Source organism: Aethina tumida, chromosome 5, assembly GCF_024364675.1.
Source record: "Aethina tumida isolate Nest 87 chromosome 5, icAetTumi1.1, whole genome shotgun sequence".
Lineage (NCBI taxonomy): Eukaryota > Metazoa > Arthropoda > Insecta > Coleoptera > Nitidulidae > Aethina > Aethina tumida.
In genome coordinates, this window is record NC_065439.1 from 11,646,003 (window position 1) to 11,659,705 (window position 13,703).

At 33.7% G+C, this 13,703-nt stretch overlaps 4 protein-coding genes across 4 annotated transcripts; 2 read left to right on the top strand and 2 right to left on the bottom strand.

The window, feature by feature from the left end:
• The first annotated feature begins 1,396 nt into the window (after positions 1-1,396).
• Positions 1,397-3,232, top strand: LOC109593913 (uncharacterized). Its single transcript, XM_020009043.2, has 2 exons — positions 1,397-2,455; positions 2,554-3,232. Exon 2 carries the CDS (start codon positions 2,555-2,557, stop codon positions 3,194-3,196), a length of 642 nt encoding a protein of 213 aa, XP_019864602.1. The 5' UTR covers positions 1,397-2,455; position 2,554; the 3' UTR covers positions 3,197-3,232.
• A 1,522-nt stretch (positions 3,233-4,754) lies between these two features.
• On the bottom strand, positions 4,755-6,804 carry LOC109593898 (MOB kinase activator-like 4). Its single transcript, XM_020009028.2, has 4 exons — positions 6,601-6,804; positions 6,236-6,399; positions 5,626-5,835; positions 4,755-5,570 (listed from the first exon to the last, which is right to left on the bottom strand). The coding sequence occupies exons 1-4, from the start codon at positions 6,667-6,669 to the stop codon at positions 5,336-5,338; spliced, it is 678 nt and encodes a 225-aa protein (XP_019864587.1). The 5' UTR covers positions 6,670-6,804; the 3' UTR covers positions 4,755-5,335.
• A 356-nt stretch (positions 6,805-7,160) lies between these two features.
• LOC109593942 (TBC1 domain family member 9) lies at positions 7,161-13,702 on the top strand. The gene is made up of 16 exons (XM_049967483.1): positions 7,161-7,362; positions 7,415-7,581; positions 7,923-8,090; positions 8,162-8,258; positions 8,517-8,780; positions 8,837-8,893; positions 8,952-9,156; positions 9,209-9,408; positions 9,628-10,313; positions 10,367-10,644; positions 10,704-10,889; positions 10,947-11,135; positions 11,200-11,474; positions 12,704-12,917; positions 12,976-13,122; positions 13,179-13,702. The coding sequence occupies exons 1-16, from the start codon at positions 7,319-7,321 to the stop codon at positions 13,389-13,391; spliced, it is 3,390 nt and encodes a 1,129-aa protein (XP_049823440.1). The 5' UTR covers positions 7,161-7,318; the 3' UTR covers positions 13,392-13,702.
• LOC109593941 (uncharacterized) lies at positions 11,515-12,675 on the bottom strand. The gene is made up of 6 exons (XM_049967484.1): positions 12,414-12,675; positions 12,296-12,367; positions 12,179-12,238; positions 12,008-12,128; positions 11,741-11,960; positions 11,515-11,691 (listed from the first exon to the last, which is right to left on the bottom strand). Exons 2-6 carry the CDS (start codon positions 12,297-12,299, stop codon positions 11,605-11,607), a joined length of 492 nt encoding a protein of 163 aa, XP_049823441.1. The 5' UTR covers positions 12,300-12,367; positions 12,414-12,675; the 3' UTR covers positions 11,515-11,604.
• Position 13,703: the final 1 nt, after the last annotated feature.

Genomic DNA, 13,703 nt, shown 5'->3' on the forward strand with positions numbered 1-13,703 from the left:
GCCTTGCGCTGAGAATTTAGAGTTGTTGATTATTATTAATAATGAAGTGGAATCGATTGATACCGATGCGTTTTTGGATATGAAAAAGCTCACGCATTTGTATTTGTTAAGGAACGTCAATTTGAAAGATTTCAGTGTGGAATCCTTGAGGAATTGTAACAAAATGGAGATCCTGAATGTACCTGCCCAAAGTTTCAATCAACTAGAAGTCGCCAAATTGAAGAATTATTTTCCGAGTTTAAGAGTCGTAGGCGTTTACGAAGGCGAGAAGGATTTGGTTAAGGATAAAGTTAAGGAACTTGAACGTATTTATAATATTACTTTCGAAACCACTCTCGCATTATATGCATAAACTTAAAAGTTAATTTGTTAAAATAAATTTTAAGAAATAAAATTTTTATTTGTTTTCAATAAAAACTTTAAACTCATTTTATAATTAAATCCAAATTAAATTTGAGTTATTGAACGAAACTGGATAAGCTTTAATCTGTTATTAATTTTAATTTAATAAAATTGTAAAAACATGTTGACGTTAATTTATTTTTTGACTGGAAATATATTTTTAGCTTAAATTTGATTGTGAACATCAACATATTAAAACTACTTGACAAAAAATCACTTTATTTCTCTAAAAGTTAATATTTTTTTGCTCCCTCAAAAGTTCTTTCGAAAATTCGTACATAACAATGAGGTCGATTTATAATCGAACCCCAAATATTAAATTTATAGTTTATCATTTACGTTTGAATGTTAGTGTCACATATAAATTTTCGGCCGATTTTCGCAAAACAAATTAATCATCGGGCTAAACAATGCCTATAGGCATTTATTTTTCGAGGAAATCAAATGAAAATATGGCGGAGATTAATATTCCAACAACTAATCACAAATGGAAAGATTTATGAACGTATTCTTCTTGGGTCAAACGTATAGAAAAAAGTCAATTTCAAATATAAAAAATGTTCCTTATTCAGAGAAATATATACCATGTAAATAAAAAAGAAACAAAGTTAATTTACATTATTTTATTGTAATTAAAGGTATCAATAATGCAGTATTTGTTCCAATTTGTTTTGAAAACAAGTTATTACATATGACTTATTTATCGGTTGTTTCTTTTTTAATTGTGTTTGAAATGATACAGAATGATTAGTACATATTTAAATAATGGTCCCTTGGGGTTGTAACATTCAACATTTAAATTTTAAAGATCAGCAAATCGAAAGAAATAAATGTAAGTAAAAATTATTTTCTGCATTCATTGTAAACAATCAAAAAATATAATAATTTTATTATTTTAAATGAATTTAAATCATATGTGTAAGCCTAGTCGCTTTAATGTATTTAATGTTGTTAAATTCCTACATAAAGACGAATTAATTTGAACATTTTTTAGGATGAAAATTTTGATACCACTGTCTGTGTTCTTTGCTCAAGCTTACTGTGGCTGCTACTTTGCCAGCACAAATCCTGCAATTCCACATCCGCAATTTGCAGATTGCGATGGATCAGCTCCAGACAAAGATGAAACATTATTGAAGTTGAACGATGGAAACCCAATCGATTATATCCCAAATTTCAAACTTTATAACTATTCTGGTGAATTATACTCAGATATGATGACGATTCTGCCCAACCTTCGTAGTTTTGGGTTGTCCAAAAACAGTTTTAAAATAATCCCGAAAGACTTCTTCGTTCATTCTAAAAGACTGCAGTACCTGACTATCATCGACAATAAGTTGGAATCGATTGATGCTGAGGCATTATTGGATTTGAAAGATCTAAAGAATTTGTTTTTGTTAAAGAATGACAATTTGAAGAATTTCGACGTCGAATTCTTGAAGAATTGCAACAAGCTTGAAATATTGGCTGTGCCTGCTTATACTTTCAACAAATTGGAAGTAGCTAAATTGAAGAGTTATTTTCCGAGTTTAAGAAGTGTGGGTGTATACGAGGGCGACAAAGATTTAGTACAGGATAAAGCCAATGAATTGAAAACTGTTTACCACGTCTTTTTCGAGTCTACAATCGGTTTAATTTAATGTGCTGATGTATTATAAATTTTAAAAAGTGTATGTGAATTTTATTAAGTATTTATATTTCCTTAAAATAAATTAAAAAAAGCTAAAAATATCAAACCACTCTTCATGAACTCTTATCGACGTAAAAAAGAAATTCAAGTCAATTTCACATATAAAAAATAATATTCTTTGTTCCGGGAACTATATAGATCAATTTCGTAAAATAATAATTAATAATTCTGAAAATATAAAATTAGTTTATTTAAATAATGTAGTGATTAGCATGTTTTGAAAATATATCGGTTGTTTATTTTTTTAATTACATTTGATGCGATATATAATGATTAACACATATTTATATAAATTTTGTTTCCATGTTGTAATACAGTCGACGTTTGAATTTGGTCGTGCACAACAAGTGACCACATATAAACGTAAGCATTATATTATTAAATCAACTTAAATCGTAACAAAAATTCAAAAATTAATGTCCCTCTTTACTGCTACACGAATTAATTTACACATTTTTTAGGATGAAAGTTCTGATACTGTCTCTATTCTTTGTGCAAGCTTATTGTAGTTGTTATTTCGGTAGCACGAACCCAAAAATTCCAAATCCGCAATTCGCAGGTTGCGATGGGTCCGCTCCGGACAAAGATGAAACGTTACTCAAATTGAATGGTGGAAAGCCAATTGATTATATCCTAAATTTCAAACTGAAAAACTATTCAAATGATTTATACCCAGAAATGATGACCATTCTGCCTGGTATTCGTAGTTTTGGAATGACTAAAAACAGTTTCAAGACAATTCCGAAAGATTTCTTCACTCCTTGTTCTAAAAATCTGCAGTATCTCACCATCATCGATAATAAGTTGGAATCAATTGATGTCGATGCATTATTGAATTTGAAAAACCTCAAGAATTTGTTTTTATTGAAAAACGAGAATTTGAAAGATTTCGATATAGAGACCTTGAAGAATTGCAACAAGTTGGAAATTTTGGCTGTGCCTGCTTATACTTTCAACAAATTGGAAGTCGCCAAATTGAAAAGTTACTTTCCGAGTTTAAGAAGCGTGGGCGTTTATGAGGGCGAAGAAGATTTGGTAAAGGATAAAGCCAATGAACTAAAACCTCTGTACCACGTCTTTTACGAATCTACTGTCGGTTTATAATTTAATGTGCTAAAGTAATAAAAATTTTAAAAAGTATATATGAATTTTATTAAGTATTTAATTTCGATAAAATAAAATGCTGAAATAAATATTCAAACAACTCTTAAATTCTCCAGTTTTTCCTCTCTCAATTCAACTCAGTTTATTTCAATAATAAACTAATTGTTTAATATATACGACAAACAAACGACTAAATGTAATAAAGGAATCTTTTGGGAGTTTTATAAAATTACCTTAGTCATTAAAACTTTTGGGATAATATTTGTTTGTTACTTGACAAAGAAAATAATACTTCGCCGAAATTACAATTTAATTGGGAAGTTTTTAAAACAGGACATACGATTCATTTATCAGTTATTTATTATTTTAATTACCTTTGGTGTGATATAAAGTAATTAGCACTTGTTTAAATAAATTTTATTTCTATGCTGCAATGCATTTAGTGGGTGAATTTTGTCGTGAACAATTCACCAATTACATACGTAAGTATCATCTTAAATTTTTTTCTAGAATGAAAATTGTAATACTGTCCTTACTCATTGCTCAAGCTTATTGTGCTTGTTATATGGGCAGCCTGCGATGGTGTAGCTCCGGACAAAGATCAAAAGTTGTTGGAGTTCAATAAACAATATTATATCCCAAATTAAGGTACTATTCAGAAGATTTATACCCAGAAACGATGAGTTTTCTGCCTGGTCTTCGTAATTTTTTGATTATCAAAAACAGTTTTAAGATATTTCCGAAAAACTTTTTTAATCCTTCATCTAAAAATTTGTAGGTTTTCACCGTCTTAGATAATAAGAATCGATTTATGTTGACGCACTAATAGATTTGAAAAACCTCAAGAGTTTCATAGAGAATTTGAAGGATTTCGATGTAGAGTTCTTGAAGAATTCCAACAAATTGCAAATTTTAGCTGTGATTGTTTATATTTTTAACAAATTCGAAGTCGATAAATTGAAAAGTTATTTTCCGAATGTAAAACGTGTGGGCGTTTACGAAGGCAAAAAAGATTTGGTGCAGGATAAAGCCAATCACTTGAAATTTCATTACGACATCTATTACGAATCCACTAATGGTTTAAATTAATGTAATAATACACAAATTGAAAAAGCATAAATAAATTTTTATTTTCTAGTTATTTTAAAATTCAAATAAATAATCAAAAAAATTATTCTTGAACAAAAAATTGTTGACTGCATTCATTATTTTTAGTACTTATAACTGGATGAACTTAATTTTATTAAAATATTTTTGATAAATTCGCCTTTTTTGGGACCACCTCTATATATAGGATAGTTTTTATAAAATGATTAGTTATTTAAATAAATTTTGTTTCTATGGTTTTTACTGTTGAATCAGAACTTAAAGGATTTTATTGTAGTCTTTGAAGAATTGCAACAAGTTAATAACTTGAAGTGAGACGCAAAATTCTTCAATTCCCTTTCTTGAAGTTTATGTGGTCTGTTACGATTACGCCACAGATTTGGTGCAAGATAAGGCTTAACTTTTTTGAAATATTCGAATTCACCGTAGGAGTAATTTAATAAACAAACAATAAGAAGTATAGATATTTATTTTTTTGTCTGTATAGTCTACATAAAAAAATAACAAAAACAGAACGTTTGTTCATTATGAACAAGATCTTAATACCGGCAGGTATATAAATATAATTTATAGCGTTCAATTCATTGGTGTAGTCATACAATAACTGCAGTTATTAGTCAATGTTTCACGCGGAAAACGGTCCACTGAAAGTAAAGTTACGCACATGCAATATTCCTATTTTTAATACTATGAACAAATTCTTTTTTTTTTGTACCAGAAAATTTCAGAATTCATTAGAATTTGTTCCTGGTTAAATATTCGAGTTCTACACAGATTTTCTATGATCCTAGTTTTAAATATGACACCAGATCATGGAATTGTAGAAGAGCCTAAGCAATGAAATGGCTGCACGAACGTATTAAATTTAACTCCCGGATAAATATTTACCGCTAGACTTGTTCAATATATAATTATAATTATAAGAAATTAAATTACTATACTATATCGACATCACATAATTAATAATAATAATAAACAATAATTGTAGATTTGCGGGACGCACACGAAAATATATAAATAAAATGAAATAAATTATGCTTCCGATTCGCCGGGAGTGTTCTCCTCCTCCAAGATCGGCACGATTAGATTGTCTTTGGACATGAGGTTGTATTTGGTGACGAACTGCGTGAACCGTTTGCACAGGCACGTTTCGGTCTCGAACTCGTCGAATATCGAACGGTGGTGGAAGTAAGCATGCGAGAAAATCCTGTAAACCCTCCGGCATACCGAACCCAGCTTCGCCACCGACGATTCCTTAATGCTAACCCTGCGAACACACACAATTTAGTTGTGGGAAGTTGTGCGTGGGCTGGGGAAACTACCTGCTGGGAAAATATTTATTGCTATTGAGGAGGCACGCGGCGCCATCGAGCGTGTGACGGGTGTAGTCAATCGCTGAACATTCCTTTGGCGTTTTGTGAGCGGCGCACAGGAAGATCCACTGTTCGGTCGCGGTCATTTGTGTGCAGGTTTCCGGGTGGCATTCGCCCTGTAGTCGCACCGCCAGACCGTTCAGTTCCATACAAAATTGTCTGAACATATAAATAATAGTTTTATACTATATATAATTCATTTCTACACAATTTATGTAGCTTATACTAATCTAAAACATTATAACACACGCTATGGACAGAACATAAGATTAAGCATATAAAATAAAATATATATTTAATTAAACTATTATTTAAGTATTATTTGTAGTATTATTACTTTTAACTATTATGATTATAAAAACATTCATAAACAGGGCTCAAATCTAAATAAACCAGTTCATAATTGAATAAATAATCTTTAAATGTAATGCTCTCACAATAAACACAAATCTTTACCATTACCATGAGACATTCACACAAACTGACAGAACAAAATTAGTCTTAAAAGGCTTCAAGCAATGTCAAGCACATAATTATAGTAAATAAGTTGATTTGTTACCTTAAGTGTTCATATTTCCAGACACCTTCATCGTGTGATTCTGGCATTTTCAAAATCAAGTCAATGTTGGTTGGATCTTTGCGGATCAACTGTTGAATGTATTGTTGAACAGCCAGAGTGCTGTCCATTTCTTCAAACGGCTCATCCGGCCACCGACAGAAATCCTACGGAAACATATTCGTTTTTTTTATATTATTCTAATCATAAACTTTCTCTTTATCCAGTCGCTAACTGTTTATTTATGATGATTGTGTGGGTTAGTAAAGGATTTTTTCCAATCAGATTTGTTTACAGGGAAAAGTGGAGATTTGGGTGGCATTTGAAAAAGGGTTTTCGCTGGTGTTTTTCTACACGATTTTAGTTACCTTAGCCTTTGTTCCAGGCCGATTTCTCCGCAAAATAGTGGAACCGTCAGCCATCTTCATCTTTAACATTAAATTATGACGTTTTGTATCGAATTCAAATAGTACCAACTCATCAAATTTCCCACCAAATGAGTCAATTAAATCAACGGATTAGAAATAATTTATATTAAACTAGTCTGAAATCTTTACGATTAATTAATGTAGTTTTTTCATGATTATTTGGCGACTTTTGTTAAATGTTTCAAACAGGTCTGCCAAACTATTTACATGAATATTTAATTTTGTAGGAACGCGTGTGGCTCCACCTGTCGCCACAACAGTGAACCTTATTAAGGCTTTTAAATTAAATTGCTCTTTTATTTATTTGTAAGGCGACACATACATTATATATTAGCAAAATCTATCACAAAAGACTGAAAATTAAATAAAAATTCTAGTATTAAAATATTTAAAATTGCTATTACAACATTGTCATCTATTATCCGGGAGCCAAACCAAAATAAAAAACATCTGTTCGCACAGATTCCATATTCGGTTTGACAGACGTCAGATGTATATTTTGTATATTCTTGGAATGTGAAAGTATTTATCAGTTCGTTATCGCATAACAAAACAAAGAACGCAACTCCTAAATGCAGGAAAAACGCATGGAACCGTTCATAATAATCGCGCGTATTTGACCCCCAAACATGCCGTTTTGATCTTTCGACCGCCGAAAATGTTCATCAAACCGCAAGAAGTGTTGATTGCTAACGCGTTTTGGTGCGTTACAATATGTAAACATCTGCCTTGTTTTTAATATTGTCGGTTGCAGGGAGACGGAGGACAGTACGTTGTATTTTGTCGTGCAACACAGAAAGGGACATGGCACCATTAAGGGACTGTCCTCGCTGCTTGTGGGCACTATGGATTCTATTTTTGATACGAAACCAGCGCCGTACAGAATTTTACACCAGACACCTTCATCTGAAGTCTACTACTGTAAGTTTACCATTTTTCTGTGTATTTATGCATACACAGGTGGATCTAACTAAGTATATATATGATTATTTAATATTTGTTTACTTTTATTATTATTGTCACTTATTCAATACCTAATTTATTAATTTATTGTAGTCTAACTTTGTGTAATCTTTCTATTACTGCTTAATTAGTTTATTTGGAAATTTATATTGCTTATTATTTTTATCATTGTTTAAATTTAATCACAAAATATGCGTTTTAATTTGTTTTTTTAACGTTAGAATTGGATGAATGTTTATTAGAATTAAAAACTGCACACAAAAATCCAATATTTAATTTGATTAAAATGTAATTTTCAGTAATTGCGAGCGCAATGACCCATCATGAAATCGAAAAAGATAAAGAATGGCTATTAACAAACGTCTCAGAAACGCTACAAAGTTTTGACAATGAAGAGGACATAACAAATTTTGTTTTATGCAAAATCGAATCCGTTGTCGCAACTAGACATGAAATAGAAATTGAAGGTAATTAGTACATAGTAGTTCATGGGAATGTACATATTGTTTTGTCATTAAAATCGTCATTTTTATTACAGATGAGGATACCACGTCGTTCAAAGTCACTTCAGATAAATTTCAAAAGTTGTTCAGTCTGCCTAAAGATGAGAAACTCGTTAATTATTATTCATGCAGGTCTGAAGTATTACCGATTGATTTTTCGAATTCTGATAAGATACCATTGTTTAATTTGTTTATTGAACTGCTTGATTAGATTAAGCGCATTTTGGATATTTTAAATATGAATCAGTTTTATTGAACTTATTTTTGCAAATAATTAATCACATCGCTTTTGACAGAATGTATTAAGTGGGCACATTTACATAAAATTGCGATATTATCTTTCCAAGTTATTATTATGAATTTATTATATAAATAAAAATTTTTTCGTAGCTATTGGAAAGGGAAATTACCGAGGCAAGGTTGGATTTACATGTCCATAAATTACTGTTGCTTTCACGCCTTCATTTTGGGTTTGGACACTAAAGTTTGCATTAGATGGTCAGAAGTCACCGAGCTGAACGAAAAAAACAGTTTAGTATTTCCGGATTCCATAAAAATAGCGACTCGTGAAAAGGAATATTATTTCACCATGTTCCTGAACAGGAACGAAACGTACACTTTAATGCAACAACTTGTTGATCTTGCAATGAAACGGTATAAAAATTTTTATGCATATCTAAAACAGTCGTTTATGTTTGTTACGGTTGTAGATTGATTGATGATAAGAAAAGCTTCTCAGAAGACAAAGAGTTGTTGAATAAATTAAGGTGAACAATTCGAATTACGATAAAACATGCAAAATTGAAACTTTTAAACTAATTATAGTAAAAACGTGCCGAAGAAGCCGTCGTTCCTGAAACGTGATTTGGACGCGAGGGCCAAATCGGAAGCGTACAGGCTGATGTTCAGGTTACCAAACACCGAAAAACTGGACGGTCTGATCGATTGCACATTGATGACGCCCTACAACAAGAAACACGTCGCTGGCAGACTGTTTTTATCACAGAATTATATATGTTTTGAAAGCAGAGTTAGTACTGTTTACAAATTGTCTTTATGATGGTAAAACGTTGTGATTTTAGGTGAAGGCGCAAGTGAGTCTGGTCGTGCCGTTGAGGTATGTTTCACTCGCTGAGAAAATCGAAAACAACGCGTCCACCACGTCGTTGGACAAAGCGATTATTATTACCGCCTGCAGTACCACTTTCATATTTGCTCAAATTTCAGATCGGAATTTTCTCGTTGAAAAAATCTCAGAGCTCCTCTCCAAATTATCAGACAGGTAGTTTTGTTTTCATAAGGCTTAATATTTATTTTAGAAATTTACAAATAAATATAATCTGTAAATATATTATGTAAACAAAATGTGTTTAAAGTTATAAATATTCCGTTTTTATCACTGTTTAAATTTAATAACTATAAGTTGTTTTATATTGTTACACAACTCTCCAAACAGGAGTAACTATTTATATTTTGATAAGGTCTGTACGTGTTTGTTTAGTTCAGATTTAACGCCGGGCTTAAGAAAGAGCAGCGGCGACAGCGGCGACCTGAACCCGGAATGGAAATGTCAACCACCCCTTATGAAAACGTTCGCCCTCAGTCCCATACCGGAGGTGCAACGCAAACAAGAGGCAAAAATCAAATTGTGGGAGGAACACTTCAACACGTACGGCCGGGGTGTCTCCATGTACCGGACCACTGAGGTGGCTAAGCTAGTTCTGGAAGGTATTCCCGACGGCCTGAGGATGGACATATGGATGTCGTTTTCGGGTTCGGCCAACGAGCAGGCCTCGCGTCCCGGTTATTACCGGAAGATGGTCGACAAGGCGCTGAAAACTAAATCTACGGCCAACGACGAGATCGAGCGGGATTTGCATCGGTCGCTGCCCGAACATCCGGCTTTTCAAAACGAAATCGGTATTGCTACGTTGAGGAGGGTGTTGTATGCGTACGCTTTACACAATCCCAGCATCGGTTATTGTCAGGCCATGAACATCGTTGCCTCGGTGCTTCTGATTTACTGCTCCGAAGAGGAAGCGTTCTGGCTTTTGGCAACCTTATGCGAGAACTTGCTGCCGGATTATTACAACACCAGGGTTGTCGGTGCTGTTGTCGATCAGGGGATTTTGGACGAGCTCACCCTGGAGCATTTGCCAGCTCTACACGACAAGCTTATCAAACTAGGTTACAACCAACCATAATTTTTCACCAACGGTATTAAATTAAAATTTTTCTAGGAATGATGAATATGATTTCCTTATCTTGGTTCTTGACGATTTTCCTCTGCGTTATGCCCTATGAAAGTGCCGTTAACGTGATGGACTGCTTTTTTTACGATGGTGCTAAAGTTATCTTCCAAGTCGCATTGATGCTTCTAGAATGGAATCAGGAGAAGCTTCTACAGTGTCGCGATGAAGGTGAAGCTATGCAACTACTGGCCGATTATCTAATGGGTGTGTTCAACGACGAGGGACGTGGCGCGATCAGAAATAAAAGCTACGATGAACAAAAACGAGTAAATAAAATAATCCTGTACCGTTCTAACTTTAGTCCTACTACAAATATTGTTTTTAGAGTGTTTCTATACAGAATTTAGTGTACGAATCGTATAGGAAATACGGTTTTTTAACCACCGGCCAGATAGAACGACTGAGATTAAAACATCGTTTAAAAGTGGTGCAAGAATTGGAGGACGCTTGCGACAGAAACGTGCTCAGATGTGTCGTTAACGATGGATTTTTCACCACCCAGGAACTACAAGTAAATATTTATTTACAACTTAAAGTTTTTTTATTATTTACTTGTTTATTCGTCCAGGACCTCTTAAGTTTGGTACGTGAAGAGATAATAAGACAGAAAAAACACATTCCGGACAAATACGATCCATCCATTCAACCACACGAAGCCTACAAAGTTGATTTTGAGTATTTCAAAATGCTCTTCGTCACTTTATCTCCGTGGGGAAAAGCTGAATCGGCCGAAACTTTGGCAGCAGGAATATTCCGAGTAATAAAATCACTATCCCCTCAAAAATTAATAAAAAATAAATATCATTTTTCTGTATTTACAGTTGATGGATGTGAACAGAGACGGTTATTTAAACTTTAAAGAACTTGCCATGGCACTAGGATTGACTGCCACTGCTGATCCGGCCCAAAGGTTGAAGCTCCTCTACACAATACATTTGCCACCTCTTTTGGTTATATCCGACATGCAATCACCGGCTAAAAATGAAGCGGGTGCCGAAATTGCGTCGGAGGCGGAAGATTTCTTTCAGAGTGTGGAGAAGAGTGTCGATTCGTTGAGCTTGCACTCGGACGAAGCAGTGTCTCCCACAATTTGGCAGTGAGTATTTTTTTAGAGAGGAAATAAAAATAAATAGACATCGTTTTGCTGCTTCAGATGTTTATTTACTTGTTCAGTTTTCGTCGCTTATGTGGGAAATGGAATTAATAATTGTCATTCAAATTTTGAGTTAAAATTCGCAATTGTGGTTCCAGTTAGGATAGGGCACCGTCGTATCGGGAAGCAGCTCATTTATTGACTTATTCCTTTCGTCCTCCTAGAAACATTCAATTTACATCTCGTACGTTTATCAGAGTTGAACTTACCAAACTGCCTTTTTTGCAGGGTTTGCCGGGTTCCGATTTATCAAGAAAGTTAATTCGGTTTCGGAGCATACACTCCGCGAATAATCTTGTCATGGCTTTTCCATCTAGCGGTTTCGGATACTGTTTGCCGGGGAAACAGCACTCTTCAATCACAGGTTGTGGCTCAATAGATGCGACAATGTCCATCCGTTCCCCTAGTACAGGAATTGTCGGGCAGTAACTAAAAGAATAGGTGCACAAAGCGTTTTAAATGCGTTTGATTTGTACCTTTCAAATGGGCATGGACAACATGTTTTTTCGATGACAATTTTATCCTTACGTACTCGTTTATTCTTTTCTGGACAGCAATCGCGACCCCAACAATCAGTTTTGTATCCTCTAATCACCACTAAAATAGATAATCGTCATAAATACATCAAACATGTTTCGTGAACGTACCAAGTTTAAACATTGACCTACTGAAACTTCTACACAGCATAGTTTCGTTTTTAATTGTACCTAAACAGCTTTAGATGTTGAATGAAATTTGAATGACAATTAATGATATTTTGACAACCATCAGTGTTTCCTAGCATCAATCGGACAACCTGGCAGTTTATTCTTTAAAAAATCTTTCAATGGATACACCTGAAACGTTTTATTAAAATATGCGGATAGTGTTATAATTTCCTACCTTATTAGCCCCCAAGATAACTTCTTGTGTTTGCCTGGGACACAATATTTCCCCTCGTAAATCGTTTTCATCCATCACTTCGATACATCTTTGTGGTTCCCACGGCAAAGGTCCCCTGTATTTCGGGGGTCTCACCTTTAACTTTTCGGTTTTAACGCACGCTTTGCCTGCGTAACGCACAAAATTTTGCACGACGGTAAACGCACGGCCAAGAATCATTTTTGGATGAACGCGATGAATACTAAAATTTTGACGTGTGATTTACAAATTTGTTTTTTTTATTTTGTTAGGAAATCATTTGAATCTCAGTCGTCGAACGATTCGAGTTACAGTCAAAACGGTGAACTGAACTGGGAGGTGAAGAGTTTGACCACGTTACGGAACATCGTGCAATCTAAGGACAACAAGCTTAATCTTAAGGGGGTGCCCAAAATGTCCCAAAAGCATTTTATTGCGATGTGGAAGACGGTTTACGATATTATTCAACCACAACCCGATGATACTGTGAGTAGATTCTAAAAAATTGAATTTCTTCATGACAGTTTTTTAATGTTAATTCTAGGAGTTGTACCATGCACTTGCAAATGTGGGAGTACTTTTGTTTCAACTAGGAGATGTAGGAAGGAAATTCTTTGTGAACAGAGAAGAATCTGAAGATAGCTTAGTCGACGCAGCTTCAGCATGTGGTACAATGACTCTAACGGACTGTGTAAGTGCCAAACCGACAATTTTAAATCGTGTCATTATTTTTTAATGTATTTTTAGTCCCCGGATAAAAATGGGAATCCATCTACTCCAAAAACCGAAATCCAATGGTTCATAACGATTCAACAGTTCCAGGCGTCTATTTTAAAGGCCCCGCCTTTGGTAGACTATTTTTCAGACCGCGTCTCAATTAGTGATCACATTCAGCAGCTCAAAAGTCGGAGGTTCAACCGTTATAATTCTCTGCACGACGTGCATGTTGTTAAAGTGTGAAAAAACGAGGTGTAATATATAATAATTGAGTATTAACTGTATGAATTTTAGTTCGAATTATTGCATTTAATCAACGTAATTTTAATATATGGTTCTCAATAGCTTATATGTAAATAATGTGATACCTTTTTATGTTTTATTTCCAAATAAAGTTCTTATTATTGATTGCATAATATTTTATACAATGCAATATTCACATATTTTTCTATCTATATATTTTATCGTGGTTTAAAACATTTACCGAATGTGCCATTTGTAATTATTTCAATTGTAAATATTGCTTGTTAAATAAACTATATTGTTCCATTTTAG

Excerpts from the sequence above, each read along its gene's own strand:
- LOC109593913 (XM_020009043.2), top strand. The coding sequence starts at position 2,555 with ATGAAAGTTCTGATACTGTCTCTATTCTTTGTGCAAGCTTATTGTAGT.
- LOC109593898 (XM_020009028.2), bottom strand. The coding sequence starts at position 6,669 with ATGTTAAAGATGAAGATGGCTGACGGTTCCACTATTTTGCGGAGAAAT. Across the intron at positions 5,836-6,235 it reads TGGAAATATGAACACTTAAG|ACAATTTTGTATGGAACTGA; the intron begins GTAACAAATCAA and ends TTATATGTTCAG. Across the intron at positions 5,571-5,625 it reads AATAAATATTTTCCCAGCAG|GGTTAGCATTAAGGAATCGT; the intron begins GTAGTTTCCCCA and ends GTGTGTTCGCAG.
- LOC109593942 (XM_049967483.1), top strand. The coding sequence starts at position 7,319 with ATGTTCATCAAACCGCAAGAAGTGTTGATTGCTAACGCGTTTTG. Across the intron at positions 8,259-8,516 it reads GTTAATTATTATTCATGCAG|CTATTGGAAAGGGAAATTAC; the intron begins GTCTGAAGTATT and ends ATTTTTTCGTAG. Across the intron at positions 13,123-13,178 it reads CAATGACTCTAACGGACTGT|TCCCCGGATAAAAATGGGAA; the intron begins GTAAGTGCCAAA and ends ATGTATTTTTAG.
- LOC109593941 (XM_049967484.1), bottom strand. Across the intron at positions 12,129-12,178 it reads TAGGTCAATGTTTAAACTTG|TGGTGATTAGAGGATACAAA; the intron begins GTACGTTCACGA and ends TATCTATTTTAG. Across the intron at positions 11,692-11,740 it reads CCTGCAAAAAAGGCAGTTTG|GAGGACGAAAGGAATAAGTC; the intron begins GTAAGTTCAACT and ends GAATGTTTCTAG.